The sequence below is a fragment of the Crocodylus siamensis genome, chromosome 5, assembly GCF_052110815.1.
Source record: "Crocodylus siamensis isolate JL-2025a chromosome 5, ASM5211081v1, whole genome shotgun sequence".
In the NCBI taxonomy this organism is placed as follows: domain Eukaryota; kingdom Metazoa; phylum Chordata; order Crocodylia; family Crocodylidae; genus Crocodylus; species Crocodylus siamensis.
The window spans coordinates 89,204,219-89,218,731 of record NC_143399.1 but is presented as its reverse complement, the minus strand read 5'-3'; the positions used below and the strand labels follow the sequence as shown (position 1 = coordinate 89,218,731).

General features: G+C 41.5%; 1 protein-coding gene across 1 annotated transcript in view; it reads right to left on the bottom strand.

Moving 5' to 3' along the window:
* The window catches only part of DDC (dopa decarboxylase), an 80,794-nt gene that overhangs the window by 6,917 nt on the left and 59,364 nt on the right, over positions 1 to 14,513 (bottom strand). Inside the window, exons 12-13 of the mRNA XM_090049659.1 lie at positions 12,793 to 12,891; positions 2,707 to 2,808 (exon numbers count right to left, since the gene is read on the bottom strand). Of these exons, the coding sequence (XP_089905785.1) occupies positions 2,707 to 2,808; positions 12,793 to 12,891 (201 nt within the window). The remainder of the gene's footprint in view (positions 1 to 2,706; positions 2,809 to 12,792; positions 12,892 to 14,513) is intronic.

Sequence of the window (14,513 nt, the reverse complement as noted above, 5' to 3'; positions counted from 1 at the left end):
GATAATTCTTGTTCATGGAGAGGGTGGTTCAGGTGATCAGTTTGATCAGGTGTACACTTACAATTCTTCCTTCGGTGTTCTGCAAGTAAGGTTACCTCCAAACTGGGACTGTAGGTTACAGTTTTTATTGGGTGAGTTGCCGTCTTGGGCCCCTCCTACCCAAACCTGTCACTACTCCCAAATCTGGGCTGGGATCTTACTAACAGATTTCTGCTGGGTGGTCAGTTTGTATTCTTTGGAAAATTTTCCACACCACTGCAGTGACCTCTCTTTCCCAACCCCCTTTCAAAAGCCCCTAGGTTTTGATCTCTCAGAATGTTTGCTTAAGGGTCGTTTTTAAGTTAATTTTGTTAAAGGCCTTTAGAGATAAAATCCAAGAACCAAGACATTCAGCACATAGGAAAAAACAAGCAATGAGCCTAGATAAGAAGATGAACCTTGCCTTTTTTCTAAACTGACTAATGGGTATTTATTATAAGCATTCAAACTATTATATTCAATATGACATTATGCTAAATCAGTCTATGTGACTGCATCTAACCTGTGTCACTTACTGTCCCCAGTGGCCTTTGCTCCTCACTACCTCACGTTGCATTTTTATATATTTCTCACAGTGCATTTTTTTATATTTCATCTGTCTCATCTTTGCCTTGATATTCCGTATTTTATGTTTTATATCTTTTAACTTTTAACAAATGTATCTTTTAGAGTAAGTCATACCTTGTATTACTAAAATTATTATTATTATAAGAATACACTGGAATTGTAATCACTGGAATTGTATTGCTGTATTGGGCTGGTCCCCCTGAGTGAATGTGAGTATGTATGAATCAGTAGATAACTGAATGACAAAGCAAGAGCCTCTGGCTGTTAATTGACAATAGCCTAGCCAGAGGAACTTACCATTACAAAACTCTACTCTACAAGCCATTTTAAGCTAATCAAGCCACCTGAAACCTACAAGGACACAGCTACTGAATCAATCAAGTCAAGGGTGGACTCCCAAAACTGCACCATCGGGCAGAACCCCCAGTGACCGTGACTAACAGCTGTCATGCACTACTCAAGACCCACGTGGGACAGTGATCTCTGGATTGGGCAGCTAAGATGATGCCAAGGGATCACAGAAGTCTGCCAAGAGAAGGGATAAAAGGCCGTGAAGCATGACCCTCAGTGGTGCCCTCTCATTCAGCGACCGACCGACCGAGACAGAAGGACAAGCAGGAGACCTCCCTTCTGGAAAAGACATCACCTTGGAGGAAGCTGACCATTGACAGCAGACTCCAGCGCCTCAGATAGGTATAAACCAACATAGATGCTACACTACTATTGCAGCAATTGCGCGCGCGTGTGTGTGTGTGTGCTAAGGTGACCAGTACCCATCACAATCCCCAAAGGTTCACATTTATAATTTTACTGTAACTTCACATCCCTTCTAATAAATTAGAATTTATAATGGTCCTGAGAGTTGGTCCTCTGTAGCTAACAGTGGTGGCTATTACAATATTGTTACCCAGGTTAGTTAGTTTAAAACTAACAGGTACATCTACGTGAGCTGTAGTCATGCTTTGACTGCAGTGTAAACATACCCAGGAGCTCAGGCTGTTCTTAAGTGAAATCACTATAAGATATAATGGTCCTTGTCCACATCCTTCTTGAACTGTGGTTCTGGGCACCACACTTCAAGAAGGATGTGGATGAGCTTGAAAGGGTACAGAGAAGGGCCACCAGCATGATCAAGGGCCTGGGGAACAGGCCGTATGAGGAGAGACTTTGGGACCTGGGACTGTTCAGCCTAAGCAAAAGAAGGCTGAGAGATGACTTGATAGCTGCCTACAAATATGACAAGGGAGAACACAGGTGAACAACTTTTCACAAAAGCCCCCCCCCCAGGAAAGCATGAACCAATGGACACAGGGACAAGTTTTGGTTGGACATAAGGAAAAACTTCTTTTCTGTAGGGGTAACTAGAATCTGGAACACACTTCTAGCAGAGGTGGTACAGTCGCCATCTCTGGCAGTCTTTAAGAGGAGGCCACGGGACCAAACTTGATGATCTTATAGATCCCTTTCGGTCCTTTTTTCTATGATTCTATGATAATATGTTGAAGAGATTTATCATTGATACTGTTATCTTCAGAATAGGTGAAATGACGTGGTAAAGTTTTCTCTGATTTTCTTCTTTAGAGGAATTAAGGGAAAGAATACATTCAATAATTTAAGATTAAATTAAATCTTAAAGGACTGTTGTAATACCCCAAAACAGGCAGTATAAGCTTAATAGAAATTCAGTCATGTTAAAGTACAGCAAAACGTGTACAGCCTGTACAGTACAGCCTGTAAGGACAATGAAAAAATATAAAAAATTTAAAAGTTTAATCCCAGACTATAAATCCTAAAATATATTAATTATGCAGAGTAATCATATGCTTACTTCCTGGTGTCATTACAGAATAGATTTAAGTCCTCCTAGGTGCCTTAATCATTTCTATATCTTCACATACTTGCATTTTGTTAAATTTATCTGATGCTCAAAGAGCATCTACCTCAGGATAACTTTGGAATATATAATTTATCATTACTTTCCTGCAATTTAAAACAATTACCTTAACTATAAACACATGCTAGTCCAGTACAGTATATCAAATCTATCTGAATGTATACCTACAACAGGAGAGGGGAAATAAGAAGCCTTTGCTACTTTACCTTTAGTCGGAAGCACACCAGTCCCAACATGACCTCAGAACAGATTTCAAACCGTTCGTCCTGGAGTACCAACTGTTCAAACTCATGTGATAACTTCACATGCTGAAAAGAGAGGAAATGTCCAATGTATAAATCAGTCATGATCTATAATTATTTCCACCCTCCTACTCATCCTCTTAAAAAATATTCCTAGAAGCTACCCATGACCAGCTAAAGTGCTCACCCAGCACTGTTTGCTCATATTAATTAATATCTTATTCATGATTATTAGAGTTTCCGGGATAGAGGACAGGTTAGTTCTAAGCTTTTGGCCTATTCTCTCTCTTTCCCCATAGCCACCCACCTATCCATTGCTCCCTCCCTTCCTGCCTCCCTCCTATTTCTAGTGTACTTTTCACAGTAGTATCTTGGCATGATTGTAAAATATCATGTCAGTTTATGGTGCCATATTAAGAATAAGCATAATAATTCCAAATAATAATTTATCTCTGACTGTGTCATGTGGGATATTTCATTTTTAAATTTCAATTTATTTTCATTGCCTTTCTCTTTCCTGCCCAAATATCTCTGTAATATATCCACCAGCAAGATGTATTCAAAAGGTACTTCAAAAACTATTTGCTTGTAAGTAAAATGCATCTGGCGGTCTCAGCTGAGTTATTTTGAATTTATTTTTTAAAAATCTCATTACACAGTTTGCTGCAAGTTGAGCAGTCCAGCAAAGCTTTCTTGGAGAAAAAGAAAAGGTTCTAGATGAAATGAGCATAAAGAGGACTTTTTCCTTTACCTTAAGTTAAAATGGAGTTCAGGTGCCACTTAGTACTGCCCAGTTCCTAGCTTTCATGGGATGTATGTGTAAAAAGGATGCTTTTTATTCAAGAAATCAGATGTATCAAGAAATATGTAAATCAGTACCAATGTGGAAAACTTTAATAGCTGTGTAATGCCTTGAAAATTCACATAATTTTCCCTCAGAAAGTAATTACATACTTTAAAAATTTGCAATAGAGTTACAAATTTAAAACCCGCACAATTTAGGAAATGAAACCCATTAAGGTTCACAGGGCAGTAGCACCAGCAATATTATGGAAGACTTATATCTGAAAATGGTGCCTTTAATGGCCCAGTAAAGCAGAGGTTAAAGGAAGGCATAGTATGTAGAACCATAGCTCTCCACTGGCCATCTGGTTCCTCGTTCAGGTGAGGAATCATCAAGTTTTTTGATGTGAAGGGGGACAGCAATGCTGGTGCTATGCTGGCGTATTTTAGAACCATTCAGCTTTTTTGATGTTAGGGGGAACAGCAGTAATAATTGATAGGAAAAAAGGAGATACCCTCTTCTTACTTTTCCTGTCTGAAAAGATGTGTTCCCTCACACATCTCTCTTTAGTTAATGGAACTATTGTATTTAGAAACTTTGAAAGTCAGATCCTTGTGCTTTTAATTTTTCCCCTACATTATGTCTAGTCTATATTAGCCATATATAAGGTAGGAGCCTAAAACATCTAGTAGAGTTGGAATGTAGCTCTAGTCAGGATGATTTAGGAAATATCTGAGAATTGGGCACTTTAGTGGGACTTTTTGGGTGCTTTTATCTAATAGCCGATTGAATCAGCTTTAGTTAAAAGTGCCAAAAAGCCCCACTGAAGTGCCCTATCAATACAGATGCTGCAGAGTTGGACCAAAGTAACACACTGCTGCTTCTGGCAGTCTCAGACAAAAAGTCTTGTCTGTCTTAAAGTTCTACCATTTTTAAAGCACCTGTGCTCCAAAACAATTCTTTGCATTTTCTGAAGTGTATTTTTTCCTCTCTGCTGTTTTATTTTTTAAAATGAAGGGGGATATCAAACAAAAATAAAGAGAACCTTTTGTTTTGGGCAGAGAGTACAGGGAATATTTGAATATTTCAGCTTATAAGGACTTTCCAAAAGTCATAATCAAGGTGAAGTAGAAATTATAATGAAAGCTTATGCAGTTTTAATTACAGATGTCTGATGTTTGTTTATATCTTAAAATAGAAAAATCTTTTTTGATTCAAAACCTTCAAATGGATGCTTTGATAGGCCACATAACCAATCTCTTCTTATATTTTTGCCATCTCCTCCCTATTGTATCTTGCACTCATTTATTACCACTACTCTTTAATTAAACTGGAAGCCTTTATGGTTCCACAAAAATATTACTTCTAAACACATTAGAGACACCTGGACATTAACATTATTAATGCAAATAATAATGCGTTTGCAACTTTGAAACCTGGAAGAAATATATACACTTATATTCTAGTATGTTTTCTATGCCATGATATATGTATTTATTCAATATTTATATTCTGAATCACACCTCTTGTATAGCCATCTGGAAATTCACAGGATGCAAATCCAAGCACATTTGGTCCAGCAAAGCAATACAATGTAGAACTCCTAATAATTTCAGTGAGGCCAAGATTTCACCAATAGCACATTTTATGTGCTCTGGCTAACTGTTATACCATTAAACATAGTGGCCAAAATCCTGACATCCTTAATTTTTCAGTCTTTGGGTAAAATTACTTACTAATTAATAGCAATTTACACTGAGTAGGGAAAGAATAAAACTACTAGTTCAGAAGCCAGTTTAAGTAGTCAGTACAGGAATCCTAATTTGCTATTGTACATTTTTCAAGGGAGTAGCTCAATCTCTCTCTCTCTCTCTTTTTTTTTTTTTGCACTAAATAATTTGCTAGTGAATCAAAACCCTTTAGAAAAAAGGATAACGCAGGAAAAAAAGTGCTGGAAGTTTGCTGCATTCCTGTATGGATACTGCATGTGGAAACTCCTGTTAATTAGTTGCACCATAATTTTTGCATGATCTCTAACAGCAAAGAGAAGTTAGCAAAAACACTAGGGGGCAGCAGACACTTTGAATTTTTACACAGTTAAGGAGGGATTCATAATTTCCCAAAAGTCTGAATATACTCTACAATTGAGCAACTACTGCCAACCACCCAAAGCCCCACACCACTGAACCACAAAAACTTGCCCATGACAGCTGCAGTGCTAGTAATCCAAACCAGAGTAAACACAAAAGAGTTAGATCTCATTAGGAACTGATGCCTGAAATCCACAAAAATCAAAAGGATTTTAGATTTAAGTCTTCTCTCTCCAAGATAAATATTGCAGGAGGGTATGATAACTGTTCACAAGAGGAGTCAAGGTAGTTCAATCCTATTAGCAGCATACACAACTTGTGAGAAGGACGTCCTGCATGTAGAACTGGGGACACATCCTAGGGAGATGATGTTTCATGCTAGTCTCAGAGTTCTGTTAAGCAGAGCCACAAAGACAAGAGTTCCTGAAGGAGTGGATTTCATTAACTACAAGTTTCTTTGATTTTGACACTTGGCTCATTCTGTGCCTTTAAGCTTATTTTAACATACATTATAAAATATTATTTTGATTTAAAAAATACAGTACAAGAAAAAATGTTATTGTTGTTTAGTACACTACATTTTCAGCCTTCAACTGTTAGTGAACAGATATCCTAACTGTGGTACATGGACCATGTCACCCTAGTGTCCTGAAGAGCCCTTGTGCTTGGTCTGTGAAAGATAGCTTAGCCTGTCACACTGGCTATCCTCAATTCCTACTGCCAATCTTCATTAAAAGCAACTAAAAAATCCTCTCTAATATTACTTTTTTCAGGTAGACAATTACCACATGGTCTGGGGAATATAATGTGCTGGGGAATATAATGTGAACTTGCAGATGGAAGAGGAACTGGTCTGTGTAATAGTGAATGGGAGAAGTGATTGTGAGTGGGTGCGAGCGTAGGCTCATGAGGGGGCTCTGTTCAACCGTGCCCCGCATTTCAGAAGAGTATGCAAGGCCCCTGCATAGAACCCACGTTGGAACACTGAATGTTGATCTGATGCAAGCTGGTATGGTGTGGCACATAGATCGGCGCTGCGGTGAAGTCAGTCACACCAATTTTTGCATGCATCTGCATGTAGGCAAATGTACATGTGTGCATGCATGCATGCACACACACATGCAAACACCATTTGGTCATCCTTTGCCTTGCCTCCTGCACTGTTGTTCTCTTGGCTTCCTCTTCATCTTACTGCCTTCTGGGCCATCCACAATGCTGCTTTTCATCTGTCATTTCAGAGGCTATCAATGGCACACCTAACATGCTCAAAGTTCTGCACAATTCCACCTCCTTTTCCCCTATGAATTACACAAGCCCCGTCCTACTGGCTGCCCTTCTGCTCTTCCCCCATTCCCATCTTGGGGTCTCGTTTTATGCTTCCTTCCTCTGTCTGAACCAGTTTTTCTGTTTTATGTCAAACAATGATCCTCTTTTCACTAAAATCCATCCTTAAACACCCATATATGCATGCTGTCTTCTGAGAAAGCTTTCAACAAAAATTCACACAGTTAAAAGAAACCAGCACTTCTTGGAGATTAAGCTTTTATTTTGTTACCTAGGGTGCACTTGTGGGTCATTGCTCTACCCTGGGCACAAAAGCCCTTAACCATCTGGGAATAATTTCCCAAACTGTTCTATGAAGTACCCTCTGGGATGCCAGAGCAGGGGTGAAAATAACATGGGTGAAGGGACATGTTAGACAGCTTTACAGAGAAATGTGTGTGAGCTGCTGGACCCAAGCAATTTTCTAAGAATGGAATAGTCAATAGAGCAGCAGGGAACCAAGGCCTCTTCCCCCGCCCCCTCCCCACACACACATATGCACCCACACACAGATGCACACACAAATGTGCACACACATACTGCTTCTGGGCTGTCACATTTGTATTGTACCTGTGAAGGTGTAGCACTAAATCACATCCTGTTGTCCTAATTTGGACTATAAGTATTTGGAAAAAGGATTGTGTCTTCCTTGAAACTTGGAAATTTGGACAGGATATCAACAAAACTTTTGGAAAAAGGATGTCAGGACATCTTTGACAAATGCTAGCATCTTGTAGGCATAAGTGCTGGGGTGGGCAGTTATTTCAGGTAGAGGGCAATTATTTCAGGAACTAAGTTTTGGCAAGCCATCGAGGGCCACATGACAGGCAGTCAGGAGCAGATAAATATTCATTTTCTAAATTTTTTAGGGGCCCCACAGGCAAGACAGAATGGGCTGGCGGGCTGCATCCGGCCCATGGGCCACATTTCGCCCATCCCTGCATAAGTGCCGCTTCCTCATAGCACAACCTATTTGAGCAGGGGTTCTGTATTCAGAAAAGTGCTACCTACCAAGTCTTCAATAGCCATTTTTACAGATACTAGGTTTCCCTAGCTGTGACACTACAAGGTTTTCACAGATAAGTGTTGACCCAACTCAAGTCTGCTTACTTTATGATACCTCACCGAATAATAGCCCAAGCTGGTGTGGCTACAGAGAAGAACAGTCCTCTCTCTGTGAATTTTCAGCTGTGATTTTTAAGTGGTATTTGCTTCATTGTTATAAGTGAAGAACAGAAAAAAAAAAACTTACAAAGCTCATACAGGCTGCATCCAGACATGCAGGCACATGTGATCTGTGGTGCCACAGACCTCTTTGCGGTGCCACAAACTGCACGTTTGGAACATTAAAAAGTGCCCCATGCTGCAAATTTGCAGGGCAGGGGCAAGATTTGCTACCAGGATTTCCTGGTAGCAAAAAAAAAAGTGCTGAGGAAAAAAGGTGGAGCAGTGCAAGCTACAATAGTATGCACAGGAAAAAGCGGCAGCTTGGTCCTTCAGGAAGGTGCTTTGACTGCTGGCCAAAGTGTCTTTACTCTTCCATTTGTGCCCTGGCTGCTCCAGCACATTGGGAACTAGGAGGAGCTGGGGAAAGGGTGGTTTGCCCCAAGTGGGACAATTTATCCCTCACCAAACTGCACGTGCCGCTACTGTTTGTGCTGCTGCAAGCGCATGCCCCTGCAGATCTGGACACAGCCATGGAATTTAATTGCTTCAAAAGCTACAGACAGTGCTTTTAAAGGAATGAATTTTTAGAATGTTCACAGGGAATTGTGTATAAAATAAATTAACTTAAAATAGAGTTATGGATCAGGTATTAATGATAGGGCATTCTAAGGCTTATCTAATGATAAACTTCTCACCTGTGACCTGTTATCCTGAATTAGAGCAGCATAATTTAAAAATGGGCAATTGTCTGCATTTCACATAGAAAGCAACAGCAGGACAATTCTGGGTGCTGTTATTAATTCTCTTAAGGTATTTGCTCCTGCCTTCCTGCTTCCTGGAATTTACTTCCAAAACCCATAATCTTCTCCCCCCACCCATGTTTGAAAGATGTTGCCCCCGCAAATCCCTTTTAATCTGTTTTGCATTGTGTTGCTACTCTGTTTTGTAAATGAAGAAGATATATAAACTGGATGGTTTTAGAAAAAGGAGGAGTGATGCTACAATTAAATCAAAGTCATTGGTGCTCATATCCAAGGAATATTTTGTTCTTTAAATCTCTGTGTCTCAACACAAATACATGCCAGATCACAGTGGCTATCCACTCATTCAGATACTGGGCTTTAAAGCCACAACACAAGAAACATCCCAAAGTTTAAAACATACTATTAAGAAGAAAAAACACTGGTTTGCAACTTTGAGGAGATGGAAGGCAGAAAAGAGAGCTGATCCTGAACCTTCAATTTCAAAAATATTTAAAACCAATATTGTTTGCAAAAAGAGAATCTTATCCACTTATAAGCACACCATCATTGTGGAAGGATTATACTTTTCCCTGCTAAAGCTTGTCATGAGCTCAAAATCACTCAAACTTTCAAAAGTTAAGGTAAATCCTGGGAGTCTGAATAAAAAAGGATAGTTTGCATAAACACTGGATAAAGTTTGGTAAAACTTTTAAATTATTTGGAAGCCTAATTCTCATTTTTCCAAAGAGACTTCAACATGCGTAGGGTGACCTCTGTACTAGCTAGGAGGAAAATAAATCTTAATCCCCAAGCCTACAAAGAAGACCCGGCTATGCTGTCTCACAGTCAGGCTGCAGCTACCACCACAGGGTGTGGGTAAAGGTAGCAGATAGCCTCATGCATTGGCCTACTGATCATGTCTCAAACAAGTTCACTGCCCCTTCTCCATGTTCCAGCTCAGGGAGCTGTTGCATAGCTCTGCTCCAGGGTTTGGATTCTTCCTTGTTAGTGCACTGAGACGGCAGAAACATCATGTTCTGACCCACATTCACTGCAATATGTGACCAAAAGAAAACTTGCCTGTTGTCTCTCAAAACGATAACTGAGAAATGGGTCTGGCAACTTTAGGGATCATCTTGTGACACAAAAAAGTGCCAAGTGTAACCCAAGCAATAGTACTGGCTGTTCTCTCTAGAGATGGCTTTGCCAACACTGGGAGTACAAAGACTGTTATTTGCAAGATGTTACCATATGTTTAAATGGAAACAACTTCACAAAGCCTGGAATTATAAAAATCCTTTAAGAATGACAAGGGATGGTAAAGTGAGGTTAAATTTCAAGAGTGTTTTCTTTTGGGAATCTGTTTATAGCTCTGCAGTATAAACCAGTACCAGATTTCATGAAGTTCCTCATTACTACTACTATTTCAAAGAAAAAAATCACTATTATATTTTCGGGACTGTGAAATGGTTCTTGGAAAGAAGCAGGTGAAGAAGTGGGGAAAAGAGACAGGCTGTTGATGGCTATTGCTACAATCTGCACCATACTACAAGCCCACAGAAGAGCAACTGATCTAGAAGACTACCTAGATTCCTACAAGACAAAGATCTCAAACTGTTCATGCACGTGCATGTCCACTGAACATTGAAAAAACAAAAACAACCCCCCCCCAAGGATATTTTAAAGAGAAACAGTGAAACCCACAGAATGTGATGAGACCTCCTCCTGTCCACATGGAAAAATCTGAGTCTAAATCAAAGTACACAGTAAGCCAAATCTGCTCTCAGTTACACCCATGCAGCCATACTGAAATCTCAAGGGTGATGATCACAATTTAAAAATATCCCACAACATTTTCTAGTACTTAAAGAAATAATGTTGCACACACATATACAGTCCAGCAAGTCTATAAGACGTAATGATATAAATGCATAGGTTCTTATAAGTACCTATGAGTACTTAAGGCACTTGAGTACTTTATAAGTACCTCAAATAAGAATGTAAGTACTTAAGATAAAGAAAAGTGCCAGGAACATTTTGAATTATTTTTCTTCAGTTTGTCTTCTCTAGTCAGTGGCTTTACAAAGAAAATCACTTGCCCTAATATTTCTGTGTCTGCTAGAGGACTGTTGCCAAAGCCAATGGGAGAACCCATTCAAAGATGCTGTTTAAGAGACGCTTGAAGGACAAGCATTTGCTCTGTGAGCACTTGGAGAGTCAGGAAAAAGAGAAAGCCTGTACCATGTTTTTAAATATAAATAAGAAAGACTAAGACCTAAGTCAGATAAAGTATATGTAATAAATGTAAAGGCTCCAGCTCTGACACCAGCACTATATGAGATTTAGTGCTTCTTAAAAATCTTGGCAGCAAATTGGATTAGCTGCAGCCTTCAAAGCCTCACCAGTGAAACCAACCTAGCAAAAAGTGCAATACAGGCTGACTGTAGCAAATCATGTGCCTACTTTCACTTTAGCAGGATATACAAAAGAAGCCTGAGACCTCAATATTGATTACATGATAAAATGCTACTGTTGTTACTCCTCTCATTTGAATACTCCCCTAATGTGCTTCCCCGTAAGGTCCAGAATCTCTCTTAGATGTTTGTAAATTGAATCAATGGACATTATAATGCATTTCCCAAGAGAAATAGATGAGGGAAAAAGGATATTGTCCTTACTCTGTTCCAATAGTGGTAATTTAGGATAGAGCCATCTCCTTATGCACATTAGGCAGACAGCTGATTTGCAGCAGCATCTTATTAGATATCCTGTTTAGGGATCTTTTATTAGTCTTTAATGAAAACTGGAGCTTTTATTAAAAAATGCATGTCTGTGGGAGGGCCAGGTGCATTGGACCAGATTGAACCTGTACATAAATCTGAGTTAACTCCAGGATCTACCTGTGTCTCTTCATTTTGGAAAGATAGAAAATGTTGTAATTTTACTTTGCATATACAGTACAACAGGAGGATGCACGTCATTTAGCAGGACATTTACACTCGTAAAAAAGTTCTGGCCATCACAACAATATCTTAACTGCATGTTCATAGTAATAAATGTGCAAAAAAAGTTCCAAGGCCATGAACAAGCCCCAAGAACATACAGGCCCCAGCAATCCCCACGCCATTCGTGGGAAGGCCTCAACTGGGGCTGCACGTGGCACTGGCCCAGTCACTAGTGTGCATCTTCTGGCAAGGCCAGGTCCTGCCTCCATATGCCCCGCGCACTGTTGGGCCAGACCAGCTCCATGGGAGCAGGACCTGGCCTGGCCCGGGAGTGCATGGCTTCTGCCTGTAGCGCCAGGAGCCGTGGGTGACAGCATGAGCAGCCTGGTCTTGTTTGAGGGTGCGTGCCAGTGGCTGGGCCAGCACCCTGTGCAGCCTCTGGGTCTGAGGTGGTGCCACACCCCTGGGGGTCTCTGCGAACAGCAGGCAATGAGTGCCCCAACAGCCACTGCTGGTGCTGCTGCTGCAGGAGGGCTGCGCACCATGCAGGGGATGGGCAGGGGACCCACGCCTCCTGAGCAGTCTCCCCTGCCTGCATAGTCTCCCCCACATCCCTGCTTACCTGGGACAGAGCCTAAGTCCAAGCCACCACTGCAGTCTTGCCTCACTTCTATTTGCCCCAGCATGCAAAGATATAGCCATAAAGATGTTCTGGCCAGATGCAGGAGCATCTCCTTGGAGGACCCAGCCTGCAATTGCCTCTGGGCACACTCCAGGAGTACACCATGTCCCATTTTTTTCTGATGTGGTTTTTTTTGATACTGGGATTTCCCAGTATCAAATTTAGAGTTTGCGTTGCAAATATGCCATGTAGGGAACATTTTTCATTCTAAGTGTGCATCCTGTGGCATCTCAAACTGCTTTGAGATGCCACACCAGGCGTGTACTCACTTGTCTGGATTTGGCCTGAGTTGTCAAAGGAACTATAATAGGATTACCTGGCGGATATGCTCCTGTAGTCCCTTGACTCCATACATCCTAAACACAAACCACATTTTCAAGGAGCGGAACCTTCGGCCCAGAGGGATTTGCCAGTGCTGCATTTGAGAGAGAAGGAGATCTATGTCAGAAGTCATTGCTTTGGGTACAATGCAGCACATGCCACGTGACAGTTTTGGCATATATCATATGTTCAGTTCCTGAAAACTAGATGACAATTCTTGAGGTGCATCAAGTAATCAAAGAATGTTTGGGGGCTCACAAATTCTTTGGTACAAACATTTAAGCACTTAAAATGTAGAAGTAAGAAAGGGAGGAGGTATCAGAAGAAAGGCCCCCAGGCTAAACCACGTATTTATCACTCTTCTGAAACTCCCATTAATGTCTCCACCAAGTGCATAGTAACATCTTGTAAAAACCTCATAATTTTACCAAACTTACCACAAAGGACTCAGAATGCAAAAAACAAAACAAAAACAAAAAACTATATTTTTTAAAAAGTAAATTTTAAGATTAAGGTCTTGGTATTGCCCCCCAAAATGTCCTTAACAATTGCTATATAAAATAATTTGAATAAAATATGAATGTTATGTGCTATGGCATGATGAGAATATGTTCAGGAAGATACCTGCCATTGGCCAATCTATCAGGCAGCTATATATACATATAAATCTCATGTCAGTTGAGAGGTGACTTTTGCCCTCAGATAAAAAGTTTTCAGATAAACAGGGTTTGGAGTTTTACATTTACTCTTAAGTGATTAGCAGTCTGAAGCTACAGATGGACATTCTACTTCAAATTTCTGAGAAAGTGACAAGAGGGTGGGTGTGCAGGCAGCCTTCTGGCACAAGAGCAGGCCTGTACAAATAGGGAAGTATTGAATTTGGATTCAGCCAATTCGGAGGAGAGTGATTTGATTCGGTGATTTGAATCACTGTCCCTATTTGATTAGGCCGAATCAGAATTGGAGATTCGGTGCCAATTCAGAGATTCGGATCAGCCAGGGAGAGGCAGGCACAACTGAGCAGCTGCAGGATCTCCCATGGCTCCTCCAGCTGTGCCTGCCTCTCCTTAGGTCGGGGGAGCTGTGGGAGAGGCCCCTGTGGCTGCCCTGCCCAGCCCCATTCCTTGCCCAGCCCCAGCCTCCCGGCACTTAAAAAAAAAAAAAAAGCCCCGCACTCTCTGGGTGCAGAAGTGGCAACTGGGGCCTCTGAGGGCTCATGGCAGAGCCCCACCCCATGCAGCGCAGGGCAGTGGGGCATAGCAGGGATCACCGCCTCCCCACTTGGCATTTGCATAGCAGCTGTCGCATCGTGTGGGTGTAGTGTGCCTTGGCAGGGCACCGCACACTGTCTGGGAGCTAGGGCGGCTCCAGCAGTCACCTGGAGTCCAGCAGCACTCAGCAGCCTGCTGGGCTGTGCTGCACCTGTGCCATGCCTATCCCTGCTGCCCCCCACTGCCACACTCTCACTGCATGGGGGGGGGCTCTGCTACAAGCCCTCAGAGGCCCTGATTGTTGCTGCTGCAGCCTGTGAGTGCAGAGCTTTTCCCCCTTTTTTTAAAGTCCCGGGAGGATGGGGCCGGGTGAGGGATGGGGTAGGGCAGTGATGGGGGCTTCTCCCAAGGCTTCGCCCAGGGAGAGACAGGCATACCTGGAGGAGTCATTGGGGAACCTGCAGCTGCCCGGCTGTGCCTGCCTCTCCCTGGTTGATCTGAATCT